The sequence below is a fragment of the Petaurus breviceps genome, unplaced genomic scaffold, assembly GCF_028583685.1.
Source record: "Petaurus breviceps papuanus isolate PSGF00001 unplaced genomic scaffold, PetGlider_PUasm1.0 551, whole genome shotgun sequence".
NCBI lineage: Eukaryota > Metazoa > Chordata > Mammalia > Diprotodontia > Petauridae > Petaurus > Petaurus breviceps.
The window spans coordinates 33,321,683-33,341,440 of NW_027186372.1; the positions used below are offsets into that span (position 1 = coordinate 33,321,683).

General features: G+C 39.5%; 1 protein-coding gene across 7 annotated transcripts in view; it reads left to right on the top strand.

The window, feature by feature from the left end:
- Positions 1 to 19,758, top strand: part of TNIP1 (TNFAIP3 interacting protein 1) — a 67,311-nt gene that overhangs the window by 15,730 nt on the left and 31,823 nt on the right. For 5 of the 7 annotated variants that reach the window (XM_069102581.1, XM_069102580.1, XM_069102583.1 and 2 more), the window contains exons 2-4: positions 7,046 to 7,218; positions 9,896 to 10,027; positions 13,379 to 13,467. In XM_069102581.1, the coding sequence (XP_068958682.1) occupies positions 7,083 to 7,218; positions 9,896 to 10,027; positions 13,379 to 13,467 (357 nt within the window). In that variant the 5' untranslated portion in view covers positions 7,046 to 7,082. The remainder of the gene's footprint in view (positions 1 to 7,045; positions 7,219 to 9,895; positions 10,028 to 13,378; positions 13,468 to 19,758) is intronic. The other 2 variants (XM_069102587.1, XM_069102588.1) reach the window with 1 other exon arrangement.

Sequence of the window (19,758 nt, forward strand, 5' to 3'; positions counted from 1 at the left end):
TGCGAAGACAAAAAAATCCTGAATTCTTGCCTTCAAGGACCTTTTTTTTTTTTTCAGGGGGGAAGGCAAGGCAATTGGGGTTAAGTAATTTACCCAAGGTCACACAGTTAGTGTCAAGTGTCTGTAGCCTGATTTGAACTCAGGTCCTCCTGACTCCAGGGCCAGTGCTCTGTTCACTGCGCTACCTAGCAGGACTTTTTAAAACATTTTTCTATTGGAGGTAACATGTACAAAACCAAATGCAGTATTTTTATTTCTTTTTCTTTATATCTGTATATGTATCTGAAGTAATTAATCAGTAGGAGAAACATTGCTAACCAGATGAATCAGAAGAGATCTTTATAGGAGTGGCACTTGAGCTCTTAGAGGGTTGAAGAGGTAAAGTTGAGAAGCTGGAGATGAAATGTCATGTACCACAAATAGTTAAATGAAGGCTATCTGAAGTATAGTAATGTGAAATCACTCCAGAACAAGTTTGTGAAGGACTTTAAATGCCAAAAATAGAAATTTGTTTTTTATCTTTGAGGTAATAGGGAGCCACTGAGAAGCTACATGAACATAAATGTTTGGCATATATGTACACAATAAATAGAAGACTGGAGGCAGGGAAATCTTTTAGGTGAATATTACAGTATTACAGCTAAGAGGTGACAAGTACCTGAACTAGGATGCTGGTCCTATGAGGGGAGAAAGAGGGAGGAATAGACCCGGCAAACCTCACTGAAGAAATAAAAGAGCAAATAGCTGTTTGGAAATGAAAATACACAAAAGTAAAGGACAGTCTGGACAAAGAGAATCAAAAAGCAGTAGTATTACATGAAAGCAGCTTAGAAGCAAGGGCATTGACTAATGTAAGGAAGAATGCAGTGCATTGTTTCCCAGTAGTTAATTTGAGTATGACTATTTTCAAGACTTTGGAATTTATTTCTGGGAAACTTCTTCAAAGAACTGTTTTTAGAACTATGGGACTATTGTATAGTAACTGTTTTATACTTGATAGAAAAACAGATTTTAAGTTTCTCATTTTAAAGTCAAGGTGAGTCATTTAACATTTTGAGACATTGTTTTAAAGCAGGAGGGCCAGTGAACAGAAGCAGAGAGTAGGAGTCATGTGAGAAGAGAAGACAAGAGACTCACTAGATGGAAGAAAGAAGCGTAGAAGTTAGAATAAGTGGCAGAGAGACCTGAGCAGACGAAGAGATGGACAACTGAACTGAAAGCTGAGACTGTAACTTAGGGACTGTACTTCTGAGCCTAGAGGAGGAATGAGGGAGGGAAGAAGAGAGATGGGCTGTGTTGATAGGAGTTGGTTAGAGGACATTACTAATGCTGAGAGCTGATGGGAGGAAAAGAGAATCCTCTCTGTGGATGAAGGACTGGCTGGGCTTGCCTGCCTTTCTCTTTAGTACCATTCACATCTTGAAAGAGGGGAAACCTAATTCCCAAGGTTCTTAACCTGTGATAGATTCCAGTATGTCTTTATTTTCATTAACCTGTAACTGAATGTAGCATTTACTTAAAATTATTTTAAGATTATGATACCTACCTTATGGTATTATTCTGAGGATCACATTAGATAATATATCTATAAAGCATTTAGAGCAAAATGCCTGATATATAGTGTTTAATAAATCTTTTCTTCCTTCCAGTTTTGAGAGAGTCCAAAAGCTTCACCAGATTGACAGAGGGTCTGTGATGTAAAGCAAAGGTTTTTGTAAAGTTGTTTTCAGTCCTTTTTCACTCTTTATGACCCCATTTGGGATTTTCTTGGCATAGGTACTGGAGTGGTTTGCTATTTCCTTCTACAGCTCATTTTACAGATGAGGAAACTGAGGCAGAGAGTTAAGTGATTTGCTTAGGGTCACACAGCTAGTAAATGTCGAAGGCTGTATTTGAACTCCCTATCCACCACACCATCTAGCTGCCTTAAAAAAAAGGGGGTTAAGAACAGTTAAAAGTCCATTTATTCTGTTAAGACAATACTCAGCTTTGCAGGATAAGTTATTCTTGGATTTAAGCCATTTACCTCTGTATTTTACTATATAGTAGTGCAGTATTTACTTTTTTGTTGCTAATGAATAGGCCTTTATGATACTGGCTGGAGTTCCTTGGTACATGTTCTCTCTGTCTCTCTGTCTGTCTCTGTCTGTCTCTGTCTCTCTGTCTCTCTGTCTCTCTGTCTCTCTGTCTCTCTCTCTCTCTCTCTCTCTCTCTCTCTCGTATCTCTCTGATGTGGTTGCTCTGGTGCTTGGCAGTCATATTTCTGAGTCCATGATGTCGTAGAAATAGAACTGGAATGGCTCCTAGGAAATCATCTAGTCTAGGGGTTGTTAACCTGGGAGCCACCAGCCCGTCAAGGCTCCATGAAGTTGGGTAGGAAAATATTGTATCTCTTTTATCACTAACCTCTAACTGATAGTTAGCATTTCCATCAATTATGAATTTTAAAGAATACATTATTCTGAAAAGCAGTTCATAGGCTTCACCAATCAACCATAGGATCAGTGATCCAAAAAACAGATTAAGGACCCTTGATCCATCTTCAGCCCTCTTGTTTGGCAGGTGAGGAAATTGGGACCCAGAGAAGTTCATAATCTGGTTTCAGTTTACCTTTCCAGACGTATTAAATGGTTTCTCCTTTATACACTCCATGTTTCTACCAAACTGGCCTTCTTAGTGCTCTTCCTGGTTTTTGTGCCTCTTCACAGGTCCTCTTTTTGTTTCTGGGGTTTAGGGAGGCCTAGCGCCTCTGCTGTGAGGGCCTGCTGAGCTCTCTCAGGGCTGCTCAGCCACCTTTGGTATCTACCTGTCACCCAACTTTCTCATGTGTAATGGACATTTGTGAACCTCCTGCTTTTACAAAAGGTGGATGTTTCTTTTTTGAACCATGCTTGTTCTTTATAATTTTGTAGCACTTGTTTTTGATTTTTCATGGTGGTTCTTTCCATTTACATTGTAGTAATCATTTTATATATATAGTTATATCTATCTATCCATCTGTCTGTTTTTCTGTGCTTCTCTGTATTGATCACATCCATCGTTTTTAACAATATATGAATATTTTATTACATTCACATACCACTGTTTGTTTAGCCATTCTGTATTTGATAGGTATCTACTTTTTTCCAATTCTTAGCTATCACATGAAGCACTGCTATAAATATTTTGGTGTGTAAGACAACTTTCTTCTTATCAATGACTTTCAGGGTATGTAAGCCCAACAGATCAATCTCTGAATTAAAGTGGACATGTTAATAATTTTATTTGCATAATTCCACATTGTTTTCCAAAAATGGTCATACTAATTTACTTCTCTGCTAATAATGCACTGTTGTGCCCATCTTCTCTTGACCTTTCCAACATTGACTATTCCCATTTTTTATTCTTGCTAGTTTACAGGATTTAAAGTGAGACAGTGTTGTTTTGATTTGCATTTTACTTATATTTAGTGATTTGGCACATTCTTTCAAGAGGTTCTTAATAGTTTGCAGTTCTTTTGAGAACTGTTTGTTCATATCCTTTGACCGTCACTCACAGTATCTATGGTTTTTGATCATATATCCTAGATGTCCCAAAACAGCTGAATTGTTTATATATCTTGCAAACACATCCTTATCAGAGACATTTGATAAAAATACCATTCCAGTGCTTCCCTTCTTATCCTAGGTGCGTTAATTTAGTATGTATAGAAACTTTGGATCCATTTAAAGTTAACTTTCATTAACTTTCATTTTCTGTAATTGCTTCTATCCCTTGTTTAGTTAAATATACATTTCCTATGCACAGCAATGAGAAGTATTTGATCTATTTCTCTAATAATTTTTTGATGATATTATCTTTAACATTAAGGTCATATATCCATTTTAAAATGTATTATGGGGTATGATTTAAGGTGTTGTTCTAAGCCTAATCTCTGTTGGACTGTTTTCCATTTTAACCATCAGTTTTTATTAAATAGGGAGCTGTTTCCTAAGTAATTTATATTTTCTGGTTTATTGAACAGTGGGTTTTTGAGTTTCACTGTTTCTGATTCTTCCTTGTCTAGTCTATTCCTTTGATACACCTTTTTTTTTTTTTTAACCAATGTTAAATGCTTTGGAAGTGTGCTGTTACGCAGTATGGTTTAGGTCTGGAAGTACTATTTCCCCTTCATCCCTACCTTTTTTTCATAATTTTTCTACTAAAGCAATATATTCTACCTTTTTATTTTTAAGTTAATTGTTATTATTTTATTGATTTAGCATTAAAAGTATAAATTAACTTGGGTAGTGTGGTTACTTTTATTATATTGTCATGACTCCAAAATTGAGCACTGGAAGTTCTTTATTTCTTTAAGGAGTCCAGTACTTTTCTAAGCTTAACTTCTAAATTTTTTTACCTTTCACTCCATATCTCTTCCTTCATTACTTCTATAAGACCTTCAACCATGCTGGCAGTGCTTATGTCCATTCTGTTCTCCTTTCTTGTATTGTAGGTATAAAGAATTATTCTCTTATTTTGGCCTATGATTCTCTTCCTCCAGAGTATATCTTATATATTAGAGATTTCTTTTTGCTTGCTTATTTCTTAAATCTATCTGTTTTTCTCTCCTTCTGGAATCATCCTTTTGAGGATTTTTTCCTTTCTTCTTTTGATTATTTCAGTTTATTTGGTGTGAATTTCTATCTATTTTAAGTTGCTGAGTTTTTTATATACAGCCCCTCCTTCCTTCCAAAAGACCTGTGGTGTAAGAGCTTGACTTAGCCGAAGGATTCTCTTAGAACCATTGTACCATTGGCAAAATCTGTGAGTCCTCGAGTAGTCTATGCCAGAGTAGTTTAAGCTTTGCTTTTGAAAAAGGACACTGGAGAAGGCATGATAGGAATGTGGAAAGATTAACCAGCCATTCTTAGTTCTTTTTTGCTGCCCTAAGAAGATTGGAGAAAAAACCCTCTTTCTGGTAGCCTTCTTACTGCTATCTCCTTGCTGATCAAAATGTGTATGAAAAAGACTTGGTGTTTTTAGAGGATTGTAAGTTCAATATGGATCAGCAGTGTAAACTGGTGGCCTCAAAATCTCATGTGATTTTAGGCTGCATTAATAGAAGTATAGTCTGTGGAAAACGAAGGAAATTAAATTCCTGCTCTTCAGATCATATCAAGAATACATGATTCAGATCTTGGTGCCACATTTTAGGAAGAATATTAGCAAGCTGATGGGAGGCCAAGGTGGTAGGGTGACTAGGATGGTGAGGGGACAACTTGAAACCAGAACGTAAGTGAACTTTGGTCTTACGTAAATGGGTACATTTAGAATGTGTGGTCGGAGAGAGGCTCATGTCTTCAGGCTGATCTCCACAGATGAGGCAGAGAAACCACGCTACCAGTGCAGCCTGGACCTTCAGGACGTTAACACTAAAATATATTTGGCACCCCTTGTTCTACTCTCATGTGGAATGGTCTCCATCTTTCTGGTGCTTTATTTATTTAGAATTTCCTAATTCTTTTTTAATTTAACAAAACTTAATTCCATCGTTTTCTACGTACCCTTTGGTTGAGGTAAGACTAGAACTCTCAAAGTCTTATGATTTCTCTTGGATTCCAGCTTTCACATAGAGCAGCCTTCTCTGTCTTAACATCTACTTCTGGCTTTCATTGCTTTAGTGTTCTGGGAGCTTCCTTTGGTTGAGGGTCATACTAAATGCCCAGGAAATTGGTGACTTCTGGCGACCAATAAGCCTCATAAAGAAATCTCTTTTTGCTTTTTGCTAGTTGGTACTGAGGTGTTATCATCTGCCTTTGTGGATGCCATGGTGGCATGGTGAACCTAGAGTAAGTGAATTCCAGAGACCCCAGGCTATGCCGTGCTTAGGTTCTGGTGTGAGAAGAACCAAGGATCTTAGGAAGCTTAGCAGCTACCACCCACTTGTTCTGTGAACACAGGGATGGGTAGTTTAGTACACAAGTTTGCGAGTTCCACAAAGTACACAAGTGAAAATATTTTGGGGGATGCTGGCCCTTTTAGGGTTTTGTCAAGATGCCTTGAATTAAACTTGTGCCATCTCCTTCAGTCCCTCCTTAACTTCTGGGACTGTGGGTTGAAGCACAGACTCATATATCCCACCTCTCTCCAAACCCCTTGTACGTTATTTTAGCAACATAATCTCTGCTCTAACTTTTTGTGGTTATTTCTGAACCTACCCACTTGTCTGTCTGGGTTGTGAGCAGCCCCCATACCCAGCCTTTTTAATTCTGGTGTGCGGTCCCGTACCCTGCCCTGGGAAGTACTGTGTGAGGGGGTGGGGGAAGAAGGCAGGAGGGGAGTTTCAGTCTTGTTTTGGAGAAAAGTAACTGTCTTGTTTCACCTTGGGTTGTTTCTCTTTCTAAGGTAGCTGATAGGGGGATGGTAGAGATTTTGAGAGGTAAAATTGTGGTTTATTGATTTAATTTAAAGGAAATAATCCCAGATAGATGTTGAGTTGGGCCTGGCTACATGTTGAGAGAGTGCTGCAGACATTCCTCACTGAGATCTTAAAGGGGGAGCTGAGATGATTTACATGATGGCATGAAATAGCTGAAAAAACAATGGACTGAGAGTTAGAAGATCGAAGTTCTGTATCTCCTATTACCTTGTGCAAATCACTAAAGTTTCTTTGATATTGGGAACTAAAGGAATGAACTAGAAGATGCTTATTTAAGGACTCTTCTACTCTAAGATTCAATTATTCTCTAATTTACAATCCTGAGAATGAGATTATTATTGTTTTTTAAGGAATAGAAATGATTGTTCCTGACCATGGTTCTTTATATGTTACAATGACAAGGTAACTCCATTCATTAGCTGGAGACTATAACCAAATTCCTTCTCCCGGTTCTCAGTCCATTTGACTTCTTTTCACACATAGAGGTCTCGATCACCTATCTGCCAAGCCTCTAAGAACTTTTTTTTTGTCTCTCAAGTCTTTTGATCTTGGGGGTATGCCATGCCCTAGAGTGGGCTTGGCTGGGGGAAGAGGTTCCTTGGTGCTGAGCCAAGTGGCTCTGATACCCTGCTGTTGTCTTTACAGTCAGGTGGGCACGAGGTTTGGTGGCTAAGCTGCCCCCATGGAAGGGCGAGGACCATATCGGATCTACGACCCCGGTGGTGAGGGCAAGCAAGGAGAGGCATCTGCAGCTCTTGAGCATCTAGTGGAGGAGAATTCCCGACTGAAGGAAAAAATGCAAGGGATAAAGATGTTAGGTAATGCAGAAACCTACTTCCCCTCTTTTCCCTTCCCCTTCATCCCAAGTATACTCCAAGGTTCTCCTTTCCATGGTCTTGCCACCCAAGGACCTTTACTTATAGCCTGCTGGCTAGCTCCCAAACAGAAGCTAGCCAGGGAATGAAGTTTGATATTGTAACTTACTCTGGTGTGTACTCCTGGCTCCTTGGAGTCAAGGTATTGCTACCTTATGCATCCCAACCCTACCCAAGTGTCTCCCTAGGTCAATAACTCCTCCCTTGCTGCTCAGAGGAAGTTATTTCCCTGACTGTCCCCAAGTGGACAAGAGGGAGAAGGGGGTGACTTGTATTTTTGCTCTTATTCTAGGGATAGGAGATGGAGGGCAGAGGTAATGACCGTGGCCTGAGCTCCTAGGTGTTCTACATGATACTTTGTAGATATCTGGCTGCCTCAGTGGCAGAAGTCTTAACTTTTAGAGTCCTAATTTCTGGAATTATGTAGGAGAGAAACAGGGCCTATGTTCACATGATTAGTCAGGATCTCTGCTCTGTTCTATCCATTCATTCAATAGACATTAATTAATTGCTTACTGTGTGCAAGGTCCCAGACTAGATACTGAACAAGGATAAATACCTTTTAGAAATATGTAACCTATTCTTGGGTTTCAGGTAGTTGATCCCCAGTGAAGGGTGCTGGGATCTTGGGTAGCTAGATTTATCATACATACGTAATATAGCCACCTTCTTCTGGTTTTGGGATTCAGGGGAATGAAGATACCCCATTCCTTCTCCCTGCCCTAATATCTGTTATATAAGCCTTGCCCTTGTGGCTGTTGGGGAAGGGTTCTTCTTTTGGCATCATTTTTCCAAGACCCCTAGGAAGCTTCCAAGCTCATAAGAGATATTTTTTAGGGCTTTTAATTCTATTCCATTACCATGGGTGTCACCAAGAAAATCTGCTGTTCTGGCTAGGCTCATGCTACAATCACTCCAGGAAACACTGCTATGACTTATACTGTGACTCTTAAGTCACAGGTTGGTGTGGTATGTAGGGGACTTCTGAAGTGAGCCTTCCTGCCCTCTCAATACTCTTGGTTCTTGCTATTTCTTCTACCAAGTACCTACTTTTAACTAAGGGCTACCCTAACAAATTATTTGTAGAAGTGCTGGAGAGAGATGGAAGACAGTGGAAGATAGTTTATTGTAGGGGCAGCTAGGTGGCACAGTGGATAGAGCACAAGCCCTGAAGTCAAGAGGACCTGAGTCAGATTTAGCCTCAGGCACTGGGCAAGTCTCTTAACCCTGATTGCCTACCCCTTTTCCCCCACCCCCAAAAAGTGTCACAGTGCTATGATGGAGCTTCTGTCCATTTACATGCAAGCAATTTTTCAGACCCTGATGTCCATAATGAAGTCCATACTAAAATGCTCCTTTATCTCCTGGTAATCATCAGGGAGGGGACACAGTGCCTATCTTCCAAGGGGAGAAAAGTGAGGTCTGGTAGGGCTGAAGTAATTTCTGTCCCAATGGCTGCTTCTTTGTATCCTTTTGTAAGGACAGGAATTTGGGAGTAAGCTCAGCAAATTCAGATCCTCAGTTCTAGGCAGTGTTTGAAGCACACAGCTCTGTAATCACTTACTCCTCCATTTCTGGTACCTGCTGTGTGTGGGTTATAGAGTAGTATGATTTTCAAACTTAACTCAGTGCAGATATCTGTGACTTTCCACACTTACTGTAATAAGATACAAGCAGAGAGACTCTGAAACTGTTGCTGACTGGGCCACAAATCACACCGTGCCTTTGAGCTTCAGGTGACCTCTCCATGTAATCTCATGGCATATTCCCTATGAGCTCTGCTCAGTGCCACATGCCAGTTGATCTCATCCAGACAGAGTGCACTGGTGTCAGTCTGTCCTGATGGAAGTGCTCGCTCTTTAGCTTTTATTCCTCTCCCCTCAGCCCTAGGGCCATGGGAATATCCCTGGGTAATCTTTCACATGCCATGGAAGATGCCTCTCATGTCCCCTTATGATTCTGCAGTACATCATTTTCCCTTCATGTGTTATACCACTAAATACTTCTTCCTTCCCATCCTATTTCTTTTCCCAGCCAAATCCTTGAGTTTTATATTATCCAAACTCTGTCTTTCTTACAGGATTTAACTTTGTGGGAACTTGGGCTGGCCCTTATGGCAAGATTTTTAGTGGTGGATGTGGGAAATCTCCCTGCTTTCACAGAAAACTGGGCAGAAACCTGATCTTAGGTCCTTGTAGTGAAGGAAGACCTTGGGAAAAATGGGTACTTTTGGGTTTGCTTTAGTGTCCCCATGGGCTTTGGGAGGGATAGTTATATTCCTAACCAATCCATATCCCAAGATAATTGAAAATTCTCACCTAAATCCAGAGCATTCTTTTTAAATAAGTTTTTCCCTATCCACACAGCTCACACTGTCAACATGTAGCTGAGGTGGCTTGGTTTGGATTTTGTTTCCTCCACCTACTCCTCCATCTGGGCTGCTGTGATGAAATCCAGTCATGGGAAAAGTGGGGGAAATCCAGGCATTGTACTGGAATATCTAAACTTGGAGTTTTTTAGTTCTAGGTCCATGGAAAGCAGTAGGCTTTGGTCAGGTAGGGTAAGAAATACTAAGGGAACTGAACTTTCTTCCTGCACTTTTCTTCCCCTCTGGCCCCAGGGGAACTGTTGGAAGAGTCCCAGATGGAGGCATCCAAGCTGCGCCAAAAGGTAGAGGAACTGGCCAAGGACAATGAGCTTCTCCAGCCATCTCCTCCCTCGTCTTCCTTTGACCACCTAGCTGAGCTCACAGGTATGATGTCAGTGCGTTACCCTAGGATGGAAGTCCCTATGTGTACCAAAGAATGAATCTGTCTATCATCCTGAAGTCTACTGTATCCATGCTTATTTGTTCATGCTCCCATCCAATAAGGATTGAGTCTCCCCCTCTCACCCAGGTTGGATGTACAAGGGTTACTCGTGAGCCCAATCCCAGTACTAATTGGCATGGGAGCTTTGATTTTCTCCTTTTCTGACCTGGGTCACTTCATTCCTTACTCAGTTTCTTAGCCTCCATGCTCCTGGAAGCTCACCATATTGATCCTGAACTTCATTCAGACACCTGAACTGAACAGCTAGCTTATAGCAGCTCAGAATTCCCAAACTGAAGAGGTCTGTCATCTTCATTCAGGTAGCAGGGACTACAGATGTGTGCCACCACACCTTGTTCAACTTCTGATTTTGGCACCTCTACAACTTGGGTCTCCGTTTCAACCTTTATAAAATGAAGAGATTAAGAGTCACAGAAATTCTGAGCTAGAAAGGATAAAGAAAGAACTAGAAAGCATCTAGTCCAACCTAGAATGAATTAAAAGCCTTTCTACATTGTTTCCCACAAATGTGTTTCTGGTCTTGTTTTAATACCGCCAGTAATGAGGAATCTGCCACCCTCTGAGGACGCCTATTCCATTTTCGGACTTCTTGAGAATGGTTACATCACCTTTTGGAAGAAAATACAACTGTTTTCTGCTATTAGCAGAAAGAAAGAAGGCTTAGCTTTCTTAGGGTCAGTGTTGGTCTTATCACATTAGTTTTCAATTAGCTAATCTCTAAATCTCCTTTTAGTTCTAACATTCTTTGTTCTCAGGTCCCTTTCAGTTCTGATATTTTGTGATCTGTGTTCTCAGGTATCTTCCATTTCTGGCATTATATGATTCTGAGTATGCTTCAGATCTTCTTTCTGGGATCATTTAGGGGTTTACAGTTATTTAAAGGTATGAGAGGAAATATGACACTAACAGAGAGACTGCTGGATGTGGAGTTAAGGGCACAGGTTCCGATCCTGCCTCTGACACTTAGTGCTATGTGGCCATTGGTAAATCACTTATCTTAGACCTCAAGAAACTCTCTAAGCCTTGCATACCAAGTTATCCCACACCAACAAAATCAGAGAACTTTGTATGTATTATCATCTGAAGGCAGGGAGATAGACTAGTTCTCCAATCTCACTATTTTTGTGGAAGAAAAAATATCAAATGATAAATTCATTTATCTTTCACTGAAAAATCTTTAAGAGGGAAGACTGCTAATGTTTTACATAAGAATTTTTACATAGGAGTAGCAGAATACAAACATTTATGATTTTACTTTCTCTCCTTTCCTTCTTCCTTGTCTTTTCCCACTCCCAAAAGGAGTCAACAAACCCTCTTTTTAGCCCTACTTTGCTCCCACGATGCCTAGGATATCATGTCACTTCTGTTTGTGCCTCAGAGAAAAATTCATGCTAGTGTGATCTCAATAGCAGATGAAAACAACTACTGAAAAAGTTTCCCTTGGACGGTATCTTATCATTGCCTAAGGCAATATCCATATATTACCTATCAGGTTTATGTAATGGATTCAGTTTTCCTAATTAATAATATGAGCATAAATATACAAAAGTTCCTTAAAGTGCATATTCTTAAATAGCCAAACATAGCCTTCTTAAGGGCACCGAGGTGGTAGAATGGATAGAGCACCAAGACTGTATCAGGAAGTTCCTGAGTTCAAATCTGACCTTAGACACTTTAATAGCTGTGTGACCCTGGGCAAGTCACTTATCCCTGTTTGCCTTAATTTCTTCATTGTAAAAATGAGCTGGAGAAGGAAATGGCAAACCACTCTAGTATCTTTGCCAAGAAAACCCCAAATGGGGTCATGAAGAGTGTGACACAACTGAAAAATAGCTGAATGAGAGCAACAGATCCTTGCAAGTGTTTTGATAATGTTGATTTCCTTAGGCAATCCAGTTCCAGCTCACTTCAGCATTTATGATTTATGATACCATCTCTAGAGTTAGGGTACATTCCACTTGTCCATCTCTCTATTCTAATTTTGTTTTAGAATGTTACATGAAGGGGGTGGCTAGGAGGCACAGTGAATAGAGCACTGGTCCTGGAGTCGGGAGGACCTGAGTTCAAATCTGGGCTCAGACACTTAACACTTACTAGCTGTGTGACCTTGGGCAAGTTAACCCCAATTACCCTGCCTTCCCCCCTGAAAAAAAAATGTCCCATATAGAAAGTGACTGCTTTTCATGAGAGTTGGCCAGCTTCGTTAGTGATCTGTTCCAGTGTTGGGCAGTCCTCACATTTTCCTTATATCTAATCTGTCTTGTTTTTTAGAATTCAAGCCCCTCTTTAGTGGCAAACATAATAAATATTCACCTAAATCCTTTTAGTGAGTTAAACCCTCACAGCATCCCTGAAAGAAAGATTGTTGTCGTTATTCACAAATGAAAAAGCCAAGATGTGTAATGGTTGTGACCTGTTACATAGTATGAACACTCATAGTCCCAGGAGGTCTGTCTTTTTCGGATTATTTTAGAAAGTCAGAATTCAGGAATTTCTCTCGGATTGCTAACTGTCCCTTCTTAAAAAACTCTCTAGCAATCACATTGAATCTTTGCCACAGTCCTGTAAGAGCCTAAGATCACAGGATCATAGCTCTAGAGCTGAAAGAGCTCTTAGAAACTAGGTAGCCCAACATCTTCCTTTACAGATGAGAAAACTGAGGCTCAGAGAGAGTAAGTAATAAGATCACACAGGTAGAAAGTGACAGAGTCAGGATTTGAGTTGAGGTTCTGTGACACGGAATTCACCTTTCTACTCTGACCCAGAAACTGTCCCTGGCTGCTTGCCCGAGTTCCCATGATGTTTGATTGGATCCTTGGGAAATAACTTAGAACAAAGGGGTTGGAACAGTTTTGTTTAGCTTTTTGCAGTAACAGGCCTAGAGATTGTAGAGAACTTGCCCATTTGTGGAGGTTGTTTTTATGGTAACTTGTGGAATAATCTGCATAATTTGCATTTTGAAGAGATCAGGCAGGAGCAGTGGCCTGGTTTCTTGGGGATTTTCCCTAGTCTTCTGTGGGATGGTGTTTTACACTGTGCTTTACAAATCCCTGGTTCTCATAGTCAAGGACGAAAAAAGATACTCTTCTGTTTGAGAGACCCTAAGGAGTTATAACCAGCCACCCATTTCCTTAAACAAATTACTAAAGCCAGCCTCCTGGGAATATTGCTCATAAAGATTCTCACCCTAGAAAAATCTAAATTCAGAAGTCTGGTCAGAGTATCTATTTACTTGGCTTCTCGCTTGGCTTCCTTTTCTCTTTGTTTTCCAGGAGGAAATACAAACCATGAATTGCCTCCAGTTGGGCCAGATGGTTCCAGGAATGAGCAGGCACCTGCAGTTCAGAAGGCTCCATCCAGTGTAAGTTCTAGCAGCATCTGTGGTAGATATTGTACAGATTCTTTACGTTTAAAAAAAAAAGCTGACAACACCTGCTGTTGTGTAAAGAAGGTTGGATTGTGATTCAGGATACGTAGTCACTCATTTATTGTATGACTTTGGGCAAGTCACTTATTTTTTATGGATATTCCTATTTTTTACTTCTTTTAAGTAAAAAAAAAATTATCGATACTTTTTATTTTATATCACCTTCACTTTCCAATATATACCTGCTCTCATGTAGCAGCAAGCACCATACCCAGGGTGGCTAGCATAGGTTCTTAGATCTGCTTTTCTAAAGGAAAGCAACTCAAAATGGGTTAACAATCTTACTTTAATCAATCAAACATATATCATTTACCTAGTTCAGGGGAAAAAGTCAACAGCCTGAACTTCAGAGAATACAAACAGAAGTTACAAGCAGACAGAGAAACAGATCAGCAGACAGAGTCTCATCTGGTCAAATCACACAACTCTTCTTAAAGTGAGCCCCAAAGCAAAACCTCACATCAGGGTATATTAGCCTTCTGCTGGTTCAGAGAATGTCACAACCCCCTTGACCCACTGCCCGATCACAAAATATTGAGGTGTAGGCGTTCCTGAAAACCAAACCTCCTGCCACAGGCTACGTGTGACCACATTTAGCCTATTAGGGGGCAGAGCATATTTTCAAATAAGGGAAGGTTCTCAGAGTCACTTAAGCCTATCAAAGGCCCAGGGGGTAGGGAAGATGTTCAGATTCCCATTCCCATAACATCTCCTCTCTGGAGGAAAGGGCCATTCCTTATAAAAAAAATTCAAAAAAGATAAAAGCAGTTCAGCAAAACTAACCAGCTCATTAAGTATGTCTGACAATCTTTCAGTATTCCACACCCACAGTTTTCTGCCTCTTCAAATAGGGAAAGGAGATATATTTTCTCAACTCTAATCCAGGGCCAGACTTGGTCATTTTAATTATACAGAATTCAGTTTATTTTTTAAAATTTATTTCATTCTTTATTTTAAAAATATTTTTCATTTATACTGTTGTAGTCATTTTGTGTATTGTTTTCATGGTTTTGCTTATTTCACTTATATATACACACACATACACACATATACATACACATAGACATATATAGACAAAAAATGACTTGTTACTACCATGGGAATAATTTTTTTGTTTTTAAAATTTTCTTCTCTGTTGTGAATTTAATAAGCACCAACAAACACAAACATTTCAAAATGATGTAGTTTTGAGGGGGGTTCAGGGACCCCTCAAGGACCAGAGTACTGGACAGAATCATCTGGAATGAATTCCCATACTCTAAACATTTGTTAAGTCAAGGTGGCAAAGGTTTATAGAGACAATTTTTGACATTCACTGTTTAAAAATTTTGAATTCCAAATTTTCTCCCTCCCTCCTTCATCCTTGCCCTCCCTAAGATGGTAAACAATTTGATATTGGTTATAGATGTGTGGTCACAGCATTCAGTTTAAAAAAAATTCTTTCCATTTATGCTGTTGTAGTCATTTTGTATATTGTTTTCATGGTTTTGCTTATTTCACTCTGCATTAGCTCATATAGGTCATCCTATGCTTCTCTGAATACATTATTTCTTTTTGATGTTGTAATATTCCATTACATTAAAATACCACATTTAGTCAGTCCCCAATCATTTGGCGCCAATTTTGTTTCCACTTCTTTGCTACCACCAAAAGTTCTGTTATGAATATTTTCTTTGTGACTCTATATCCCCATTTTCAAAATGAATCTTAGGACAAAGGATCCTTTCCCATTCTTAGAAGGACAAACTCAGTAAGTTTAACCAGCATTCATTAATGGGATCGCATTTATAAATGGCCTCATATGCTCTTTATAATCTGGTTCACCATCTCTCCAAACCTATTTCATATTACTCCCTTTCATATAGTCTGTGTTCTAGCCAAACACACTATCTTTTAGCTCTGTGTCTGTTCCTGGAAACCACTCTTCTCTTCACTTCTACCTCGTAAAATTCCTGGCTTCCTTCAGAGTTTAGCTTACCATCACTCTCAACAGGTCTTTCCGTAACTGCTCATTGTTAGCGCCTCTTCCATCCTAAAGTTACTTTGTATTTACTTATCTTTATACTTGTATCTGTCCAGTAGAATGTAATTTCCTAGAGGGAAGGGACCATTTTGTTTTTGTCTTTTTATAACTAGAACCTAGCACAATGCCTGATATATAGTAGAAGTTTAATAAATGTATATTTGTTGTTGATGTTGAGTGATTTGAACATTTTTAAAGCATGGCCCTGGGTAAAGTGAAGTAATTGCCCCTTTCCTTTAGGAATATAAGCTAAATCTCTCATGTGGTTATGTATGAGTAAAAGGAGAGACTTAGGGTCTAATATTGTTGAAGGGAAGGCCCTGTTAGTATATGAGGTGGGGTTGTGGAACTTATGTTGATGGATCCAGCAAAGGGTAGTGCCACATTTCCTAAAAAAGGGATATAAACAAAATAAAAATTCTAGGATTCCTTAGGCTACAAGCCTTATGGACACGAGAGTTGGACACATTAGAAACAAGATCTGTCTGTGTGGAGCAGTGGAAAGGCCCTTGGACTGGGAACCTGGAGACCAGTGTTGTGATCCCAACTCTGCAACTAAGTGACCTGGTGATCTTAGAAAAATCACTTCTCTCTAAGTGTTATTTTCCATTTCTGTAAAATAAGGGAGTTTATTTGATCTCTAAAATTCCTTCCATCTCAGACAACTGTGATTCTAAGTCTCTTTTAAGTTCTTTTAAGCATTGACCTCTGGGAACTTTGCAGTGAGGGTAGAGTGATAGGCAGCTAAGGTCTAGGCTGGGTCTTTGAGGTGGAAAGGGGGCTAACTTGAAACTGCAGCAAAATTCCCAAGTGGGCTTGAACCAGATTAAAATGTAATTGGGAAATGTTTAACAAAATAAATAAACGTATGATAAAACTTAGATAATGTTGATTTGTGGTTTTCTAAGTCAATATGCTGCCCCCAGGGTTCTAGAGCATAGTAGAGAAATAAGGCCAAATTCAGACTGTTTAAATTAGCAGCCCTGCAGATTGTCAGAGTAAACAAAATAAAGTCAGAAGACCCTGCTTGTTAATATAATCAGTCCTGATTCTGCCATTAATTTATTGTGTGATCTTGGGCAAGTAATTTCACCTCTAGGGGTCTCAGTTTCCTTATTTGCCAAAGGAGTATCTATTAATGTATCTATGATTTCATTGTGTACATCCATATTTTCCCGTAAATCTTCACAAAGGAGCTGCCCATTATGCTGAACGCTTTCCTCTAGTTTATTAAAACATATTTCATAGATTCTAGTGCAGCAGTAGGGCTGTTGATCTGTTACAGTTTGCTCTTGCTTTGTGGTCAGCCTATCTCCTTTTCCAGTTGCATACATCCTTACTGATGTTTGCTTTCATGTTATCACTGATAATATTCTTGGGCCTACTCCCTTGTGTGCTGCCTTTTTGGTCATCTACATCAGAGGTGTTCAAATTGAAGGGAACCTCATTAAAATGTCTTTGGGAAATCTTTAATAAAATAAAGACACAATACAACATAGATTATGTTAACTTTTAGTTTTCCAAGTCAATATGTGCTCCAATCCATGCCTGCTTGAGTTTGACACCACTTTTCTTGTTTTGAGGGGGGAAGGTAGGGCAGTTGGGGTTAAGGGACTTGCCCAAGGTCACAGGGCTAGTAAGTGTGAAGTGTCTGAGGCTGGATTTGAACTCAGGTCCTCTTGACTCCAGGGCTGGTGCTCTATTCACAGTGCCATCTAGCCGCCCTGACACCAGTCTTTTATATTTTTTTTATTGTCATATCATGCTGTTTCTTGATTTGCACCAAGAGACTTTTGGTGTTAAAGATGAATTTTGATGTCGAGAAAGACCTTGAACTCATTGAAGGCACTGCACAGTTTTCCATTTATATTCTGGCCTACTTTCCTCTTATTTAATTCTGAGCCCATTGTCTATTTGCTGGCCGGGGATTTTGTACTAACCGAATGAGATATTCATTGAAATGTATATAATACTCTGGGAAGTATCTGTTTTTTATAATTTTCCTGTGTTGATCACTAGGTCAGCCCTATATGACCAGCCATGAATCTCATTGACCTGTGGTATTTTGGGATTTGATGCACTCATCATAAAATCATCTGCAGTTGAACAGTTGGAAAACTTCCCCAAGAGAATATGCAGGGAATTTCTCTTCCATTTGGACTCCACTTAGGATCATAGATTAGGAACAGGGCAGTTATCTGGTCCAACCTCTTACCTTTACACATGAGGAAACTGAGTCTCAGAAGTTAAATGATAAGTTCATACGTAAGCTCAGCTCTTATCATTCTAAGGTCACATCTCTTTCCATTACATGTAATCTGTATTTTATGAATAATTTCTTCAGAAGAAAGTTATAAGATATTTGACTGTGAGTACTGAAATATCACAAAGAAACTATATATATATCTATATACACACACAAACATATGCACACACATAAATATATACACATATATATGTACATGTACATACACATATAGACAGAAAATGACTCATTACTACCACGGGAATAATTTTTATTTTGTTTTTAAAATTTTCTTTTCTGTTGTGAATTTAATTAAGCACCAAGAAACACAAACATTTTGAAATGACGCAGTTTTGAGGGGGGTTCAGGGACCCCTCAAGGACTGGAGTACTGGACCAGGGTCATCTGGAATGAATTCACATACTCAAGCATTTTTTAAGTCAAGGCGGTAAAGGTTTATTTTTATGCTTTTCAGGGGGCAAAAGTTCTTAAGGAACCTGCGACCTTGGAGGGATACAGTTAAAGTTTATGTAGGATAAAGTATAGTAAAATATGTACCAAGTATGCTAACTAGGTGATTCAGAGCAGGATTGGGGAGTGGTCAGTTAAGGAACTGAAGGGAGCATGTACTTTTTTGTATCTACTGCACAGGTATTTTACCCAGAGTTCACCAGGAAAAGCCTAAGGGGGGGGTGCGGCCCAGGGAGGTGTGCTTTTTAGGTCTGCTCCATCACTAAGTTAACTAGAGGTCATGGCCGACTGAGGATTGCCTGGTCTGCCATCCATCAATGTCTTGTTTGACAAGATAGGTATACGTATGTCTTGAGTCTAGTATATACATAATAAGGAGTCCAGGAAGCATATAATGAGGTAGGGAGTTGGTAGAGCTATGTCCAGTGGGTACTGAATATCTTTATGAGCTAGTGTAAAGCCAGTTCAAACTAATGTGGTTTGTTACTGTACCAGGGAGAGAGAGAAGTGTTTTACTGGGGCCCACTCATGAGTAATTGTTAGGTATAGTGTCCTTGGGCTGGGGAGAAACTGCCAGGGATAGTGTTTTGAGGCTAGGGAGAAATGTGATTTTGGAATTGGGGTCCAAGCATAGGCACACAAGCAACCCATCAAAGATACAACAAACAGCAGAATAGAAAATTAAATAAGAATATGAACTTCAGTGTATAGTTTCAATAAAAGATATATATGCACATATTAGGTCTAACAAGGCAGTAACAAAATTTCTGTGTCCTCTTTTGCTCTTTTGTTTTCTTTTAGTTCATTAAAAAAATTATGTCCTGGGTTGGCTAGGTGGTGCAGTGAATAGAGCACTGGCCCTGGAGTCAGGAGGACCTGAGTTCAAATCCAGCCTCAGACACTTGAGACACACACACACACACACACACACACACACACACAAACTAGCCATGTGACCTTGGGCAAGTCACTTAACCCCAATTGCCCTATCTTACCCCCTTCAAAAAAAGAAAAAAATTATGTCCTGATGCTGTTTTTTCATGTCCATCACTACCCACTAAACTCCTCTCCCTCTTCCAAGTAGAGATCCTCAAAGCAGATATGTAGAGTCAAGCAAAATAAGTGAGCACATTGGCTAGGTATGATAATGTGAGTCTCATTTGTATCTCTACACCATAAGTTTCATCATCAGTTTTTTGATGCTGTGATTGATCATCGGTTTGTTCTCCTAGTTCTGTTTTCATTTCACTCTGCATCAGTTCCCACAAATCTTTCCACATTGCTCTAATCTGTCATTTTCATTTCCTACCCTACAATAAAGTTCCATTATATTCCTATACCACACTTTGTTTAACCATTCCCCAATTGATGGACATCTATTTTGTTTTCAGTTCTTTGATACAACAAAAAGTGCTGCTAAAATAGACTTGTGGGCCCTTTCTTTTGTCCTCAACCTCCTGGAGCACCATGCCTATAGTCATGTTAA